The sequence below is a fragment of the Oculina patagonica genome, chromosome 13 (genome assembly GCF_052425735.1).
Source record: "Oculina patagonica isolate OP01 chromosome 13, crgOcupat, whole genome shotgun sequence".
NCBI classification, from domain to species: domain Eukaryota; kingdom Metazoa; phylum Cnidaria; class Anthozoa; order Scleractinia; family Oculinidae; genus Oculina; species Oculina patagonica.
Window position 1 is genome coordinate 24770958 of NC_135770.1, and position 13796 is coordinate 24784753.

Sequence of the window (13796 nt, forward strand, 5' to 3'; positions counted from 1 at the left end):
CGATCAAAATAGCTTGTCTAACAGCTAAACATTTCTTGGCTCCAAAATACAACAAAGCAACTGTTAAGCGCGAAATTCCTTTTGCATCTTTATCCTTAGCAATTTTCCTTCATCGTGGTGCTTTTCTCTTGTCAAAAGTGTGTACAAAACTCCAGAACGATCGATTTGTTTCCTCAAACTGCCTTGGAGTGACACAATACGCGTTATTTTCAACTCCGTGACTAATATCACTACTACGCAGACTCAATTTACGTCACAATATCGTGTTTATGTCACGTGTATTGTGTCACGTAAGTCACAAATCTAATCCTGTGGCAAAATATATGCGAAGAGTTTTGCGATCAAAATGGACCTAAATTGATCCAGGTTGGCTAATTTATCTCACTCTTTTGTTGAAAAGGGAATTTTGCAATGGAACATTCGGCAAAAGGAAGGAAAGACGAGCACTTGGGGTTAAAACATTCATTATCGTGGCGTTTGGCAATTAGAAGTGTTTGCACAGTTTTCGGCCATGCTGTGAAAATTTGCCGAAGTTTGATGCCCTATAAGTGAGAATCTTTCCAATAACCCAAGCCAATTCTCAGGTATGTTTAATAAGAATATCTGAATGTATGTTTGAGCGAGAATTGAAAAATTTGAAGTTATACCACATGCTGAATACTGCCGTTGACATTTACTATTTCATTCAAATTTTTGTTATCGTAAAAAGCATTCCTCGTCAGTTCACTTTTTTTTAGTTGGAAGAGTTGCGCTAAAGCCCTGAAATTATATTCTAGCGAAAGAGAAAGAGTTTTTATGTTGATAGGAAGTGACCAAATTTCTCTGCGCGGTTGTGTAAGCGAACGCGAGGAGTGTTCATAATAGCTAATTTCGGGTTTAAAATGTAGGAAATTTTTGACTTCGACGACCGAAATCGATTTTCTTTGTTTTCTTAAAATTAGAAGACCTCTAGGGGAAACAAACTACATCAAGTTTCTTATCTACCTTAAAGCTATTAATGAGCAAAAAATGAAGAAATGGATTATACAATTTCTGCCACGAAATCAAATTCTTGCTCAGCCGATCGTAAAAGTCACCCTTAAGCAAATAAAGGTTTGGTTGTACAAAGTACATACATCAGTATTCACAAAAACACAAATACACAGAATTAATCCTAAGTTAACCTACTACCCATTAAACACATCCACATAGAAATCCTCGACTTTTGCTTCAACAATGCTGTTGGCATTACCAGTCCTGACGTCATCCCTGATGATCACATGACAGCTACTTCTCATTTTAACGAAGTTTTCCAGCCTGCCTATGGTCGACTTTATGGCGACAGAGGTGATGGGTGGTGTGCTAAAGAACCAAACAGGACTGAAGACTGGCTTCAAGTTGATCTTGGAAAAACAGTTCAAGTGTGTGCTGTTGCTACTCAGGGGGACAGAGGTAGCGACGGGATTGGAGCAGCACATGAATGGGTGACAGACTTCAAGCTATCGTATTCGCCTGATGGGAACACGTGGACAACTTATAAAGATGGAAATGGCACCGAGCTGGTGAGACTTCTTTTTCTTTAAATTATATATGTTAGTGAAAATGAGAGAAAGAGGTGGGAAATAACCTTTTTTCTCTTTCTGTGTTGTTCAGCCAGGTTATTTAACATTTTTTTCCTGAAAGGCTTGGCAATAAAAATCATTACAGGTGTGTCTATTTTTATGTGTCCGTATGTTTCTTGTTTTTATTTGTGAAAATAACAACAAAAACAACAACCATTTTCTTTTGCAAGACAAAAAAGGGTAGAATATTTACAACACGAAATAAATTAACTTAAATTGGCTAAAAAAACTACTTAGAATAGTAATAACGAAAAACGAAAATACGAAAAATAATAATAACGAAAAACAAGCTGATTAGTACTTACAAAACTGGATCAGTGCGCAAATGTACTTCATTAGGGAAATCAATGTATGTTATCTATTTTTAAAGGAATTTCAAAGGGAAGGTGGCAGTACCACAGTTGACCGACACAAGTTAGTTGTACCAATCTCTGCAAGATATATTCGCTTTCATCCAACTCAACAACAAGGTTGGAACTGTCTGAGAGTCGAGGTGTATAGCATCGAAAGTAAGTAGTCATCTTTTTTTTATCTTCTTAAAATAGATTATTTCCTTGCGAATTAGAACTTGAACTGTTTTAGAGGTCCAAAGGCAGCTTCTGATTATTTTCCTCGTGTAATTAGTCAGTGTAGTCGGATGTAAATACAATCATGAAATTCCGTCATTTTTTTTAAAAGTGAAAACAGTTTTCTTACACTAAGCTCGATTTTCAAAACGTGTTTGCAACGCCCTTTTAGCTATTGCGTCAACATGAGATACTCCTTCGTGCACATCAACACATGCGCATGCACCATCGACCATATTTCATGAAAGCATTATACGAGCGTATTAATTTACATTTCAGAAGAAAATCGGTCTTAATATTTCATGCTGGGGTTGTACGGAGTCAGATATTTTATTTTTTAAGAAGTATAAACGCTGACTTTTTGTATCGCTTCCCATACAACCTTTAGAATGTCAAGAAGCACTCGGAATGGAAAGCGGGCTAATATCTGATGATAAACTTAGCGCCTCTTCAGAATTTAATGCTGATCAGGCCGCCAACCGAGGACGATTGCACATTCAATACAGTGGAGGCAAAACAGGAGGTTGGGTGGCTGCTACAGATGATGTGAACCAATGGTTACAGGTGGACCTGGGAAGTCAGTACACTAAAATAACACGCGTAGCAACACAAGGAAGAAGCGATTACCGTCACTGGGTATTCAACTACACGCTGCAGTACAGTAACAATGGAGTAAACTTCCAGAACTACAGGGAACAAGGACAAAACGAAGACAAGGTATTGAATTTGAATGCATGTCCGTTTGTTAGTCAGTTAAGAAAAGAACCGCTGCAAGAGGTTCTTTACAGCCCCTGCCACGTTAGCTTGTCAATCATCAAGAATGGTTGTGGAAAGAAATGGATGTCAGAAATGGAAAGAAAGCGATGAATGCCAATCGTACGTGAGACCAATGATGTTTAAGTGCGAAATTTTATGGCAGTTGGAAATTGAGAGTTTGCCATAGTAATAATAATTAACTTTTCTATACCAATCTTTACTTTTTAAACCTGCCATACCACCATAAAAATGAGGCATAAGTGATCATAAATTTAACAGTCTTGCTAATTAAAAAGCGCGCTTTCAATTCGTGGCACTCATTGCGTACCGCCCTTAATTTTTTGATTGACAATTTCACGTGACAGAGTTTTATGAGGGCCTTATCAAGCTATTCCACTGCCTGTCCACATGGTTTCCATTTTGAAATTATTAGCGTTGGTGACATTTTTTGGAATTAATATAATCATCTTTCTCCAATTAATGATCTATCTTTGGTTTGTGAAAGAAATTTTGTTTAAAATGCGACGCCCCTAACACATTGCCATCTTATACTTAACCAGGAATTTACTGGAAATACAGACCAGGACACCGTTGTTTACCATGTCCTAAACCCACCAATCACAGCACGTTACATTCGTTTTCGTCCAATGGCTTGGTATAACTGGATATCAATGAGGGTGGAACTCTATGGCTGTCTACAAGGTACAGAAAAATTATTCATCTACAAAGTAATCTCGGCATATGTATAACTTCGCTCCAAGCATTCCAACTTTTTTGTTTGATGTTATATTTACAATTCAGTTTGATACTTAAAACCTACGGAGAGCGCGAGTAAGAGTCTTAAAGAACCTGATTTCTCTATGACTGCAGACCTATATTTCTTTCGAGCTTTCTTGAATGACATGAGAATAATGATGAGGATGGTAATGACGACGATGCGGAGGAGGAGGAGGAGGAGGAGGAGGAGGAGGAGGAGGTGAAGGAGCAGTAGGAGGAGAAAGAGGAGGAGGAGGAGGAGGAGGAGGAGGAGGAGAAAAGAAGGATAGGAGGAGAAGAAGGAGGAGGAAGTTGGAGGAGGGAGAAGATGAAGGAGGAGGAGGTGGAGGAGTAGTAGAAGTAGTAGGAGGAGGAGGAGGAGGAGGTAAAAGGAGGAGCAGGAGGACGACGAGGAGGAAGAGATGAGGAGGAGAAGGAGGAGGAGGAGGAGGAGGTGGTGGTGGTGGAGGAGAACAATGACGATCATACTGGCGACGATGACGATGATTGTTTCTGTTTTATTTGTTTTCCAGATTCCTGCCGATCTCTTAATTTTAACTCGCCAGTACAAGGACACGCTCTTGAGGGTCATGTGATTAAAAATATATCTTTGAGTGTCGGAATGCGCAGTTCTTGCAGAGGGCGATGTACCATGGAAAGTAACTGTGTTTCATTCAACATCGGTTCACCCATAAACGACCAAGTCATGTGTCAGCTGAGTGATTCTGATCACACGCGACACCCTGAAGATCTTAAACCTCGAGAAGGGATTACCTACAGGGGCACTGAGGTGAGAATTGTAACTCAGTCGACTCTGGTTTGATTCTTTTTGGAAAAAATTTTGTTGTAATGGAGGCAATTTAGACAAGTTTTTCAGTGAAGTTATTACAACATCAGTGAAATGTTGTTTGCTCTCCTCAGAACGCGTGTTCCAGTAACCCATGCTTTAATAATGCGACGTGCCTGAATGGATTTACATACAAGAAATACCGTTGCGTGTGCAAGACTGGTTATAGGGGAGAAAACTGCGAAATAGGTAAAACAAACAATAACTGAGAATCAATCAATCAATCAATCAACAATCAATTTATTAATGTCATGCGCGGGATGAGGTTGCCCTCTATATCCGAGCCAGAGGCTCATGTTAAAAGCGCATGACAGAAGCGTGTTTGAATTTATTATTATTATGCATTGAACATAACAGCAAGTTTTGCACTCATGGTTTTTATTAAATAGATTTAGCCAAGCCTAAAAGCGGAGCTCCCGGTTATTTACTTTGCCCTGCATTTAAATCTGAATTTACTTATCATAGACAAGAAAAAAGTGGGACTTGAGCCAGCAATCAAAAAGAAAACCATTATCTGGTCAGTAGTCAACTTAAAAAGCACGTGACCTTGATGAGTCCTTGACCGGAGCCCGCGTTATGGTCATATGATACTGGTCAGTGGATACCCTTTTCGACAGCTGACAATATTGATCATAAAACAGATGCCCAATATCACAGATGTAAGCTGACATAAACGTAAACGTTAATTTTCTGGAGTATGGCCGCCATGTTGTACGACGTCGTCGTTGTATGGACGAATAGCGCACGCGCTCGCGAGCCATTCTGCTGGCCATGGTGGCCATGAAAAATCAAATGCATGGTTCTCCTATTTTCTGTGCACGCATGATTCTTCCTGCAGCCCTTATGCATGGGGGCTACGCTTAAAAGGAAATGCAATTAGAATATTTAAGGTACATTTATTTCAAACCTGTCCAACAAGGGAAGCAGGTGAAGTTGCTTAAAATGTTCGTTGGGTTTTCGTTTAAAAGATATTATAGACTAATTGTAGCCGGTATTTTCCAGGGCGACCCAACGAGCGCGTGGTTTCATATTGAAACGCGAGCGCAAACAGCGGCAGGACATGAAAGGGTCCCGCGCACTCTGTCTTGCCCCAATTTCTCCCGCGCGCCTTTTAAAACCCTCACCCCGCACTTCCAGTGATCGAGAGAAAAACAGACGCAAGCAGCTAAAGATATTATAAAAAGAGTAACCGGCTTTAGTGATAGATCGGTGTTTCCTAACCAAGATAACGTTATTACAATGGAATACTTTGTTTCGAAGCCTTGATTTCTCGAGCCTCGAACCAAAAAGTACTTTCCAATAACTCAACTCGAAGTTCTCTTCTCTTCTCTTCTCTTCTCTCTCTTCTCTTCTCTTCTCTTCTCTTCTCTTCTTCTTCTTTTCTCTTCTCTTCTCTTCTCTTCTCTTCTCTTCTTTTCTCTTCTCTTCTCTTCTCTTCTCTTCTCTTCTTTTCTCTTCTCTTCTCTTCTCTTTTCTTCTCTTCTCTTCTCTTTTCTTCTCTTCTCTTCTCTTCTCTTCTCTTCTCTTCTCTTCTCTTCTCTTCTCTTCTTCTCTTCTCTTGTCTTCTCTAGATTTGCTTCACTCAGTCGAACACTGAAATTTCACCCCGCTATTTCTCGAAACAATTTTTGTTTTCTTTTGAGGATTGAAAGATCTGGATTCCACTGTAATTTGAATCTGGCTTGTTTATAAGGGTTCCAAGGGGACGATAATGTTTCTTAAAGAGGGTGAATTTTGAAAGCTCTATTTATTTCTCATCTTTTCATGGCATACCTACCTACCGAAGATTAAACTAAAATTCGTATATATTTAAAATAATGCTTATTTTCTCCTCCTTAGTGGCTCGGACCTGCAAGGAACTGTATGACAACAACTTGTAAGTAGCGAAGCCAGATCCGTTTAATAGTCTTATACAGCAAAGCATTGGCAAAAAAACGGAGTCCTCCAGAAATAAAAACTAGATGAAATGACACAATGACTACATTTTGCCATTTAGTTAAATGCCCTGCACAGAGATCTTTCGAATTGTTGGCAGTGTTACATAGCAAAATATATCACGTGGAAAAACTTATCTACAAAAATATTTTCCAACGAGTGATTTAGCACACTACCCATGATATTCCAAGAAGAACTATTAGCAACTATTTAACTGTTTAGATGCGTTCATTTTCTGTATTTCATTACAATTTTAGGCCCGTTATAAGGGCGTTGGTGTATGAAGTGAGAGGTCTGAATCTATTCCTTTTTTATAGGTTATTGACCAAGCATGTTCGGATGAAGTAATGTTGACCGATTTAAAACAGCTTAACGAAAACACACCCAGTCTTATCCAAATGTCCTTTTCTTTGGCCAAATCCCACCAAAAATTCTAAAGATTAAACGAGTTTTTCACTGACAACAAAAACAAATACGTTGCGCTGAACAGAATTGACCGTTTTGAGAACAGCACAATAGGCAACGGGTAATCCCGAGCGAGCTAGATATAATTATCTTGCCCGCTCGGTTACCCAATCACAACGTACAATTTACTTCTTCTTGCCCACTCACGTGGCTAGCATACAATAAATCAGATATTTACTACATGACAGGGACAGGTTTGCTTGGTATGCGTATCTGGGAATAACAAATGGTAACATATGACAATGCCACGAAGCGCCTTATTGTTAGAGCTTTCGTTTTGAAGCGTTGAACGTTCTTGAATCTTTACAGGGCTGAAGGGAACAAAGCCTACCCGCTGAAAATGGGTTCAGTTATACTTCCGGTCTACTGTCACATGACTGATGACCTCGGAGACTGCGGAGGCGGTGGATGGACGCCTGTCATAAAGATCAACGGAAACAAGGTATTCAGCTAACGTGCAAGTCCTAGATCTTCCAAATAACTGTCGACTTCCTTCATTCCTTCCTTCCTTCCTTCATTCATTCCTTCCTTCCTTCCTTCCTTCCTTCCTTCCTTCCTTCCTTCCTTCCTTCCTTCCTTCCTTCCTTCCTTCCTTCCTTCCTTCCTTCCTTCCTTCCTTCCTTCCTTCCTTCCTTCTTTCCTTCCTTCCTTCCTTCCTTCCTTCCTTCCTTCCTTCCTTTCTTCCTTCCTTCCTTCCTTCCTTCCTTCCTTCCTTCCTTCCTTCCTTCCTTCCTTCCTTCCTTCCTTCCTTCCTTCCTTCCTTCCTTCCTTCCTTCCTTCCTTCCTTCCTTCCTTCCTTCCTTCCTTCCTTCCTTCCTTCCTTCCTTCCTTCCTTCCTTCCTTCCTTCCTTCCTTCCTCCCTCCCTTCCTTCCTCCCTCCCTCCCTCCCGTGGATCAACGATAAGGGGATAATTATGCCCTTGTCATAAATTCCGAAGTGAATTATCAAAAATTCATTTATATTTTTCCCAGACCACATTTCAATATGACTCGACGTACTGGAGTGATAAAAATGAATACAACCTTCCTGGAGGGGAGACTGGGTTTGACTTACAAGAGACCAAGTTACCTACCTACTGGAACACACCCTTATCCAAGATTTGTCTTGGTATGAAGATCGGCCAACAGGACAACTTCATTGTCATCAACAAGCAGGCCAACTCTCTGTACTCACTAATCGCTGACGGACAATACCGCGCCACTTCACTGGGTGGAAACACGTGGAAGACGCTGATTGGCTCCCAGGCCATCCTACAGACGCAGTGTAACCTGGAAGGGTTTAACTTTGCTACTGGCATCAATGATTTTGGTCAAGCAAGAATCGGTATCGTAGCAAACGACCAGAATGACTGCTTATCATGCGACACCAGGATTGCGTTTGGTACTTACTCATGGCGCGGCAGTACGTGTGGAAACGAGGCTGTATTTCCGAGCGTTTCTATCAAAGCCATGGGGTATATTTTGGTTCAGTGACAAGAAATGAACTACTCGCACCTTAATGAAAGTCTTCTCACTTGTGTGCGTCTTGTGTTATAAACGGGGAGACTCTTACAGTTAGATTTGGTGCTGACTTATATATCTCACACGCGTTTTAAAGTGGACTGATAATCTGCATAAGCCTAATTGAAGAAACTTTGACCCGTGAAAAGCATAAACCATGAACGATAAGACCCAATGGTATTATGGGTAGACAGCCTTGGAAAGTTTAGTAATGTTCCTTTTGTTGTTAATCAAGTTATTTTCTTTCTTGGAGAATGATTTATGCAACCGGCCTGTCTTATTATCATGTTTACTCTGTCACAAACGACGACTATTTTATTTGATTTACCTAGTAAACATTTGGGTCGCATCGTTTATGGTTTATGCTTTTCATGGGCCAACGATTCTTCAATCAGGTATATATATATACGATATACCTCACACACGTTTAGTGATACTGATAATCGTACAAATGACTTCGTAAACTGTAATCAACAATTCTGCGCTCTAGAGCATCTACTAAAGATGTTCCGTTTGAACAAGAGAGGATGGTTTGAAGCGTTGAAGCAGTGAATGTGTGAACAAGTGTAAGATATTTAAGCTTTCTGGAACACGAACAGTCTTGAAACGGTTAAAATCGTAATAGCGCATATTAAAAAAAGGAAAATTCCACCTCTTACGGAAGCTGTATTAATTTTGAAGTTCCTTTTTAGTATTATTAATTCCATTCTAATTTCATAGCTTTAAGAAGTTCAACCTATAAATTTTAGTCATTATTAACATTTGTAAATTCAGTTTTAAAGGAGCTACGTCACGGGTATTCAGTCGCAGATTTTTGGTCTAATTGTTCTGAAATTAGTGGTGGACAAATTATCCCATGAAAAATATTATCTTTTAAAATCTAAGGGAAGAAATAACCTTAATATGTGGATAAATCAAGCTACAGGAACACGCGCGGAAACAACTTGAAAAGTTTTTGCCCAAATTTTTCAAGTTGCAATCATTTCTATTCTAGCCATCCGCAGCCAAAGATGTTTGTTACTGAACCATGTTAACAGTTTCTGTGCTCTAATATAGCAATTTTTAATAAATATGGGCCATTATTTTAAGGTTTCCTACGACACAAGTATAAATTTTCGTTGTTCAAAAAATTGTTAAAATCCGTGATAACCCCTATATAATATAACTTAGTAAACTTGTAAAGTTGCTTCTTTAATAATGATAAATGAGCGGTTTAGCTTAGTATTATTTTCTATTCCAGAGTTTCCAGTTAGTTTCAACAACTGCACTAAAACCTTGATATGACGAAGTACCAGTGGACTGAGAAAATGTGTTTATAGTGACAGAAGTTTGTTACATTGGGGTTCTGTTCCATTTTTGCCGGCTGAAGTATATCGTTCGTTATATCGACTTCGGTCACTATAAAGGCGTTCGTTATATTAAGGTTCCACTGAAAATAGCTTTGGCATTTAAATAAAGTTTTTCACTATATCTGAAGAGCCACAAACAGCAGTCTCGTCTTCATTTTGCACAATTTAGTTGTTCTCACTTCCACCTCAGGGGATAGAAAATGCAAATAGTGGGAGATTGGAGGAGAGCATTTCAAATGGTACGAAAAAAATACAACCCTTGACCCTTTAAAGACCTGGTAAAACTGGGAAACGTGTTTCCTGAAACATTCGTAGGGCGCGCATGTTTCCCCAATCTTTTCCAGTGTTGCCTTTCGGGAAGCATTGTTCTCAGCTTTTGCTACACTGCTGAAACATTTTGTGTTTCCGCGCGGCATGGAAACATGGCAAAACGAGGAAACTATTATGGAAACACGTTTCCAGAAAAATGTTTTCATAATTGTTTCCTTCCCTTAAACGTGGCCTATAGAAAGCCGATCACGTGACGAATATTGTGACTTTCCAATGAGAAAGCAAAAAGACATTAGTTAATATATCTTAACAGCTAGGTCATTTCGTTCACGAAATAGAAACTATTTTTCTTTTGAATTCCTCATAGTGACGTCTGCTCCCAATTTACTATTTACATTACACTCTTAGAATTAACTGCGAATTTAGCTTGACATAATACGTTTATATGGACAAAGTATAGGATAAAAGGCGTATTTTTAAGTTTTTTTTTTTCGGGGTAGGGGTAAGAATTTTTTTTGTTGGGGTTGAAAAATTCCCTCCTCCACTCCCCCCCCCCCCCCCCTCCTGGGCATGGAAAATATTTTTGTGGTCATTGACCGTCCTATTCCTCATGCAAGCTTTGATTTTCTTTGGTTACCAAAATGATAGAGGGCACCTAAAACTACTGGGCCACTATGAACTGGAATAAGTTGGGTTCATTTATGGAAACAAAATACGATTTTACGAGACCGAAATTTCACAAGATACCTCTCTGTCTGTTTACATTTCGGTTAAAAGTTGGTCTTGGTTTAAAGTTTTTAAAATCAGTTTGAATGAATATGTGAACAAGAAAAAAGCGTTAAATTAAACTGGTTTGAAAAATCTCAATATCTTTTTTCGTAGAGGCCGAAGCGACCAAAACTAAAGATAAAACCAGATGGCATAAAAAGATGAATGTTGGAATAAGGTTTCAAAAACGCCAGAATATGCACATTTTAATTAAGCATCGGCTTTTTATGGATAATCATCACGAATTTTTGTAATAGCTACTTCTATGCCAGTTTGTTTAACAGTTAGTTTCTATTTCCCGCCCAGGTGTCGTCGCGGCTAATGCCCCACTTAAGGTCGATATTAGTAAAAAGTTGTATAATTTCCTCTTTACTCTTGTGGCTGCAACAAGTGACGCAGGAATATTGACTAACTTATGTAAGGGTTCTGTTGATCGGCTACGACCTAAAGCCCCGTCAGCTTTCGTTGATTCGTTTTCGCCTCAGTATCGACTACTCTGATACGATCTGAATCCCTCATCGTGTACTGATATTTGAATAAGGTGTTCAAAGTGAAGACATTTAAAAAACGGAGGTCAATCGCGGTGGAACCCCGTTAATACGAACACCAAGGGAGGGGTATCAAATGGTCTTTGCGAGCATTTGCGAGCATGCGAGCACAGCGTTGTTCTTTGCGAGCACGAGCATTGACAAAAATTAGCCTTGCGAGCAACGAGCACTTTTCAAAAACCTACCTTCACTAAAAACCGAGCATGCGAGCACTTGTAAAAACTTAATTTGGATTTGCTTTGGCTCATTCAGCATTGAAACAGGGCAAACTTGTCAGAAAATGTTTCAAAATCGATATCTTCACATGTGAAAATAACATGTTCAGTTTTCACGTGTAAAGATATGATTTTTTCGCGCGAAAGATTTCCTGGTATTTCACTGATGTTTATATAATAAAAATGAGTATAAATGGGCACCTACAAACAGTGTAGGGTAACCTTACCAAATGCTAGGAAAGGGGAGAAATAATAGTCGTATGGTTGCTTCATTTCTACGGAAACCGGGATAATCTCTGGCAATAGCCAGTTTATTTTATTTTTTGGAGTTCGAAGCGATTAAGGCGAAATCAAATGGAATATAAAAGATTAAAGACACCAAAATAATTTAATCATGTACTTTTATTGACATCCCGTGATCGTGTATTTTTACAATAATTTATTGGTTTTAATGTCGGTTCTTTAAACAAGTTCTGTTTCTGCCTACAGCTGTCTTCGCTGCAAATCATCTTCCGCTGTTTGGCAGCTCAGAGTACGCGCCGCCTTACAAATACTTCTTCTTCGGGAACGCCGTTCGGAATCACCTGAATCGGAATCACCTGAAGAACAGATCAGATATGAAACATTTAAACAGACAATATTTTAAACAAACATTCATTTTATATTGCTACTACCGGCCTCTCATTATCAGTATTAGTGAAAAACTGAGTTGTTTTCTTCTTAATCCAGCGATGGCAACGAGAGACACCAAAACACCGGCCAACCTCTCTAAGGGCTCTGTAAATCCCCTGCGATAGAGATGAATCTTTTTTGCTGACTCTGTCATATTATACAACATCAGCCAGTACCGTGAATAGCCCCTCCTAAAGACAGAAGCCCGCTAAACCTTTGACCCGAAAACACTCCCGTAATATCACTTATAATCGTGTTCTCAGTCTTTCTGTAAGATACAAACCGAGTTGTTTTGTTCCCTGATTTATTGATAGGAAAATCAGGCGAAGCGCACTGGCCATAAATCGAACGAAAAACGAGGTTAATAACAGGTCTATTATATCTCTCACTCTCAGCTATAAAAACGGAAAACAATTCAAGTCAATTGCGCGTGAGTAATCAAGTACATTTTGCAAACAATAACGATTGATATAAAAGACAGCGTAAATAATCGCTTCTCAATCGTGCTCTTTTTAGCTCATGCCAGGTTCATTCGACATGAAATACCGACTTTATTTTCTTGATGAAACGCCCCAGGCGTTTTTTCAAACTTGGCCTGGTGGACCCGGCATTTATTTGACTCATGCAGTTTATTCAAGTCCGGTGAAGAGGTTTTATACATTATTTTCGATAGCTTTCGTTTATACCTCAAATGAATGCTTGAGGGGAGTATTTACAATTCCACTTTCAGACCCCATCGTTACATCAAGAGCCGGCGTTTAGCAGAGAAAATAGGGTACGTAGAACCTGACATTTACAGAACAATATTTAAGGCCAGTGCTTATAAACTGAATGCCTTTACCTCCGTTCTCCTGTCCAGTTTCTTTTTGCAGTCTGGTCTATTCCGACACTTTGGAATGGCCACAACAGCTTCACTATCTTGAGTAGAAACTAACAACAAAACTGAAACAACGAGACACAAGAAAACCAACGAGGAGGAGAACTTATTCATGGCGAGGAAAAGAACGAAGCGGATGACCAGATTAGAGTGTTTAACGTCCTGCTAGTAGACTTTGATGAATGCACAGCGCAATTTGTAACAATCGCTTTTTATAAATCATGATGCACGCCGGTCGTTGCTTCCTCATTGACCGTATGTAATTAGCTGTAATAACAACCCGCATCTGTTTTTTTTCTGGCGTAAAGAGCAAATTAGATTGAGTGGGATGTGCCGCCGTTAATGGGTTTTGAATTAAGTACCGCTTTCCAACTTGACAGCTGCGAACACGTTGGAAAGATAGAGCGTAGTTTTCAGTTGGCCGTTTAGTAGAAAATTAATTGGTCAATAAAATAACATGAAAGTCAGAATTCGCACTTGTGTTGTTATATTCTGAGCACTAATATTTCAATTTTTAAGAAAATACTACCCCTTTCCATTTATGTTCCAAAAGCTACCGGTAGAACAACAATTAGACTACTTTTTCTCGTTTTTCACTTTATACTCGGATATTAAACTATATCACGGATTTTACCAAATTTTATATTTGTATCGCAGGAAACCTAAAAATA

General features: G+C 39.2%; 1 protein-coding gene and 1 long non-coding RNA gene across 4 annotated transcripts in view; one reads left to right on the forward strand and one right to left on the reverse strand.

The window, feature by feature from the left end:
* Positions 1 to 9910, forward strand: part of LOC144636268 (uncharacterized) — a 98239-nt gene extending 88329 nt beyond the window's left edge. The window contains exons 1-10 of one of the 3 annotated variants that reach the window (XM_078495435.1): positions 280 to 584; positions 1192 to 1541; positions 1972 to 2110; positions 2556 to 2884; positions 3484 to 3625; positions 4213 to 4469; positions 4601 to 4715; positions 6366 to 6402; positions 7236 to 7368; positions 7899 to 9910. In XM_078495435.1, the coding sequence (XP_078351561.1) occupies positions 1260 to 1541; positions 1972 to 2110; positions 2556 to 2884; positions 3484 to 3625; positions 4213 to 4469; positions 4601 to 4715; positions 6366 to 6402; positions 7236 to 7368; positions 7899 to 8399 (1935 nt within the window). In that variant the 5' untranslated portion in view covers positions 280 to 584; positions 1192 to 1259 and the 3' untranslated portion in view covers positions 8400 to 9910. Of the gene's footprint in view, positions 1 to 279; positions 585 to 1191; positions 1542 to 1971; positions 2111 to 2555; positions 2885 to 3483; positions 3626 to 4212; positions 4470 to 4600; positions 4716 to 6365; positions 6403 to 7235; positions 7369 to 7898 lie in introns of those variants that run through there. The other 2 variants (XM_078495434.1, XM_078495432.1) reach the window with 2 other exon arrangements.
* Positions 9911 to 11974: 2064 nt separating this feature from the next.
* Positions 11975 to 13374, reverse strand: LOC144636661 (uncharacterized). The gene is made up of 2 exons (XR_013567588.1): positions 13090 to 13374; positions 11975 to 12175 (listed from the first exon to the last, which is right to left on the reverse strand). It is a non-coding gene; the product is annotated as an uncharacterized LOC144636661 (long non-coding RNA).
* Between the last annotated feature and the right edge of the window lie 422 nt (positions 13375 to 13796).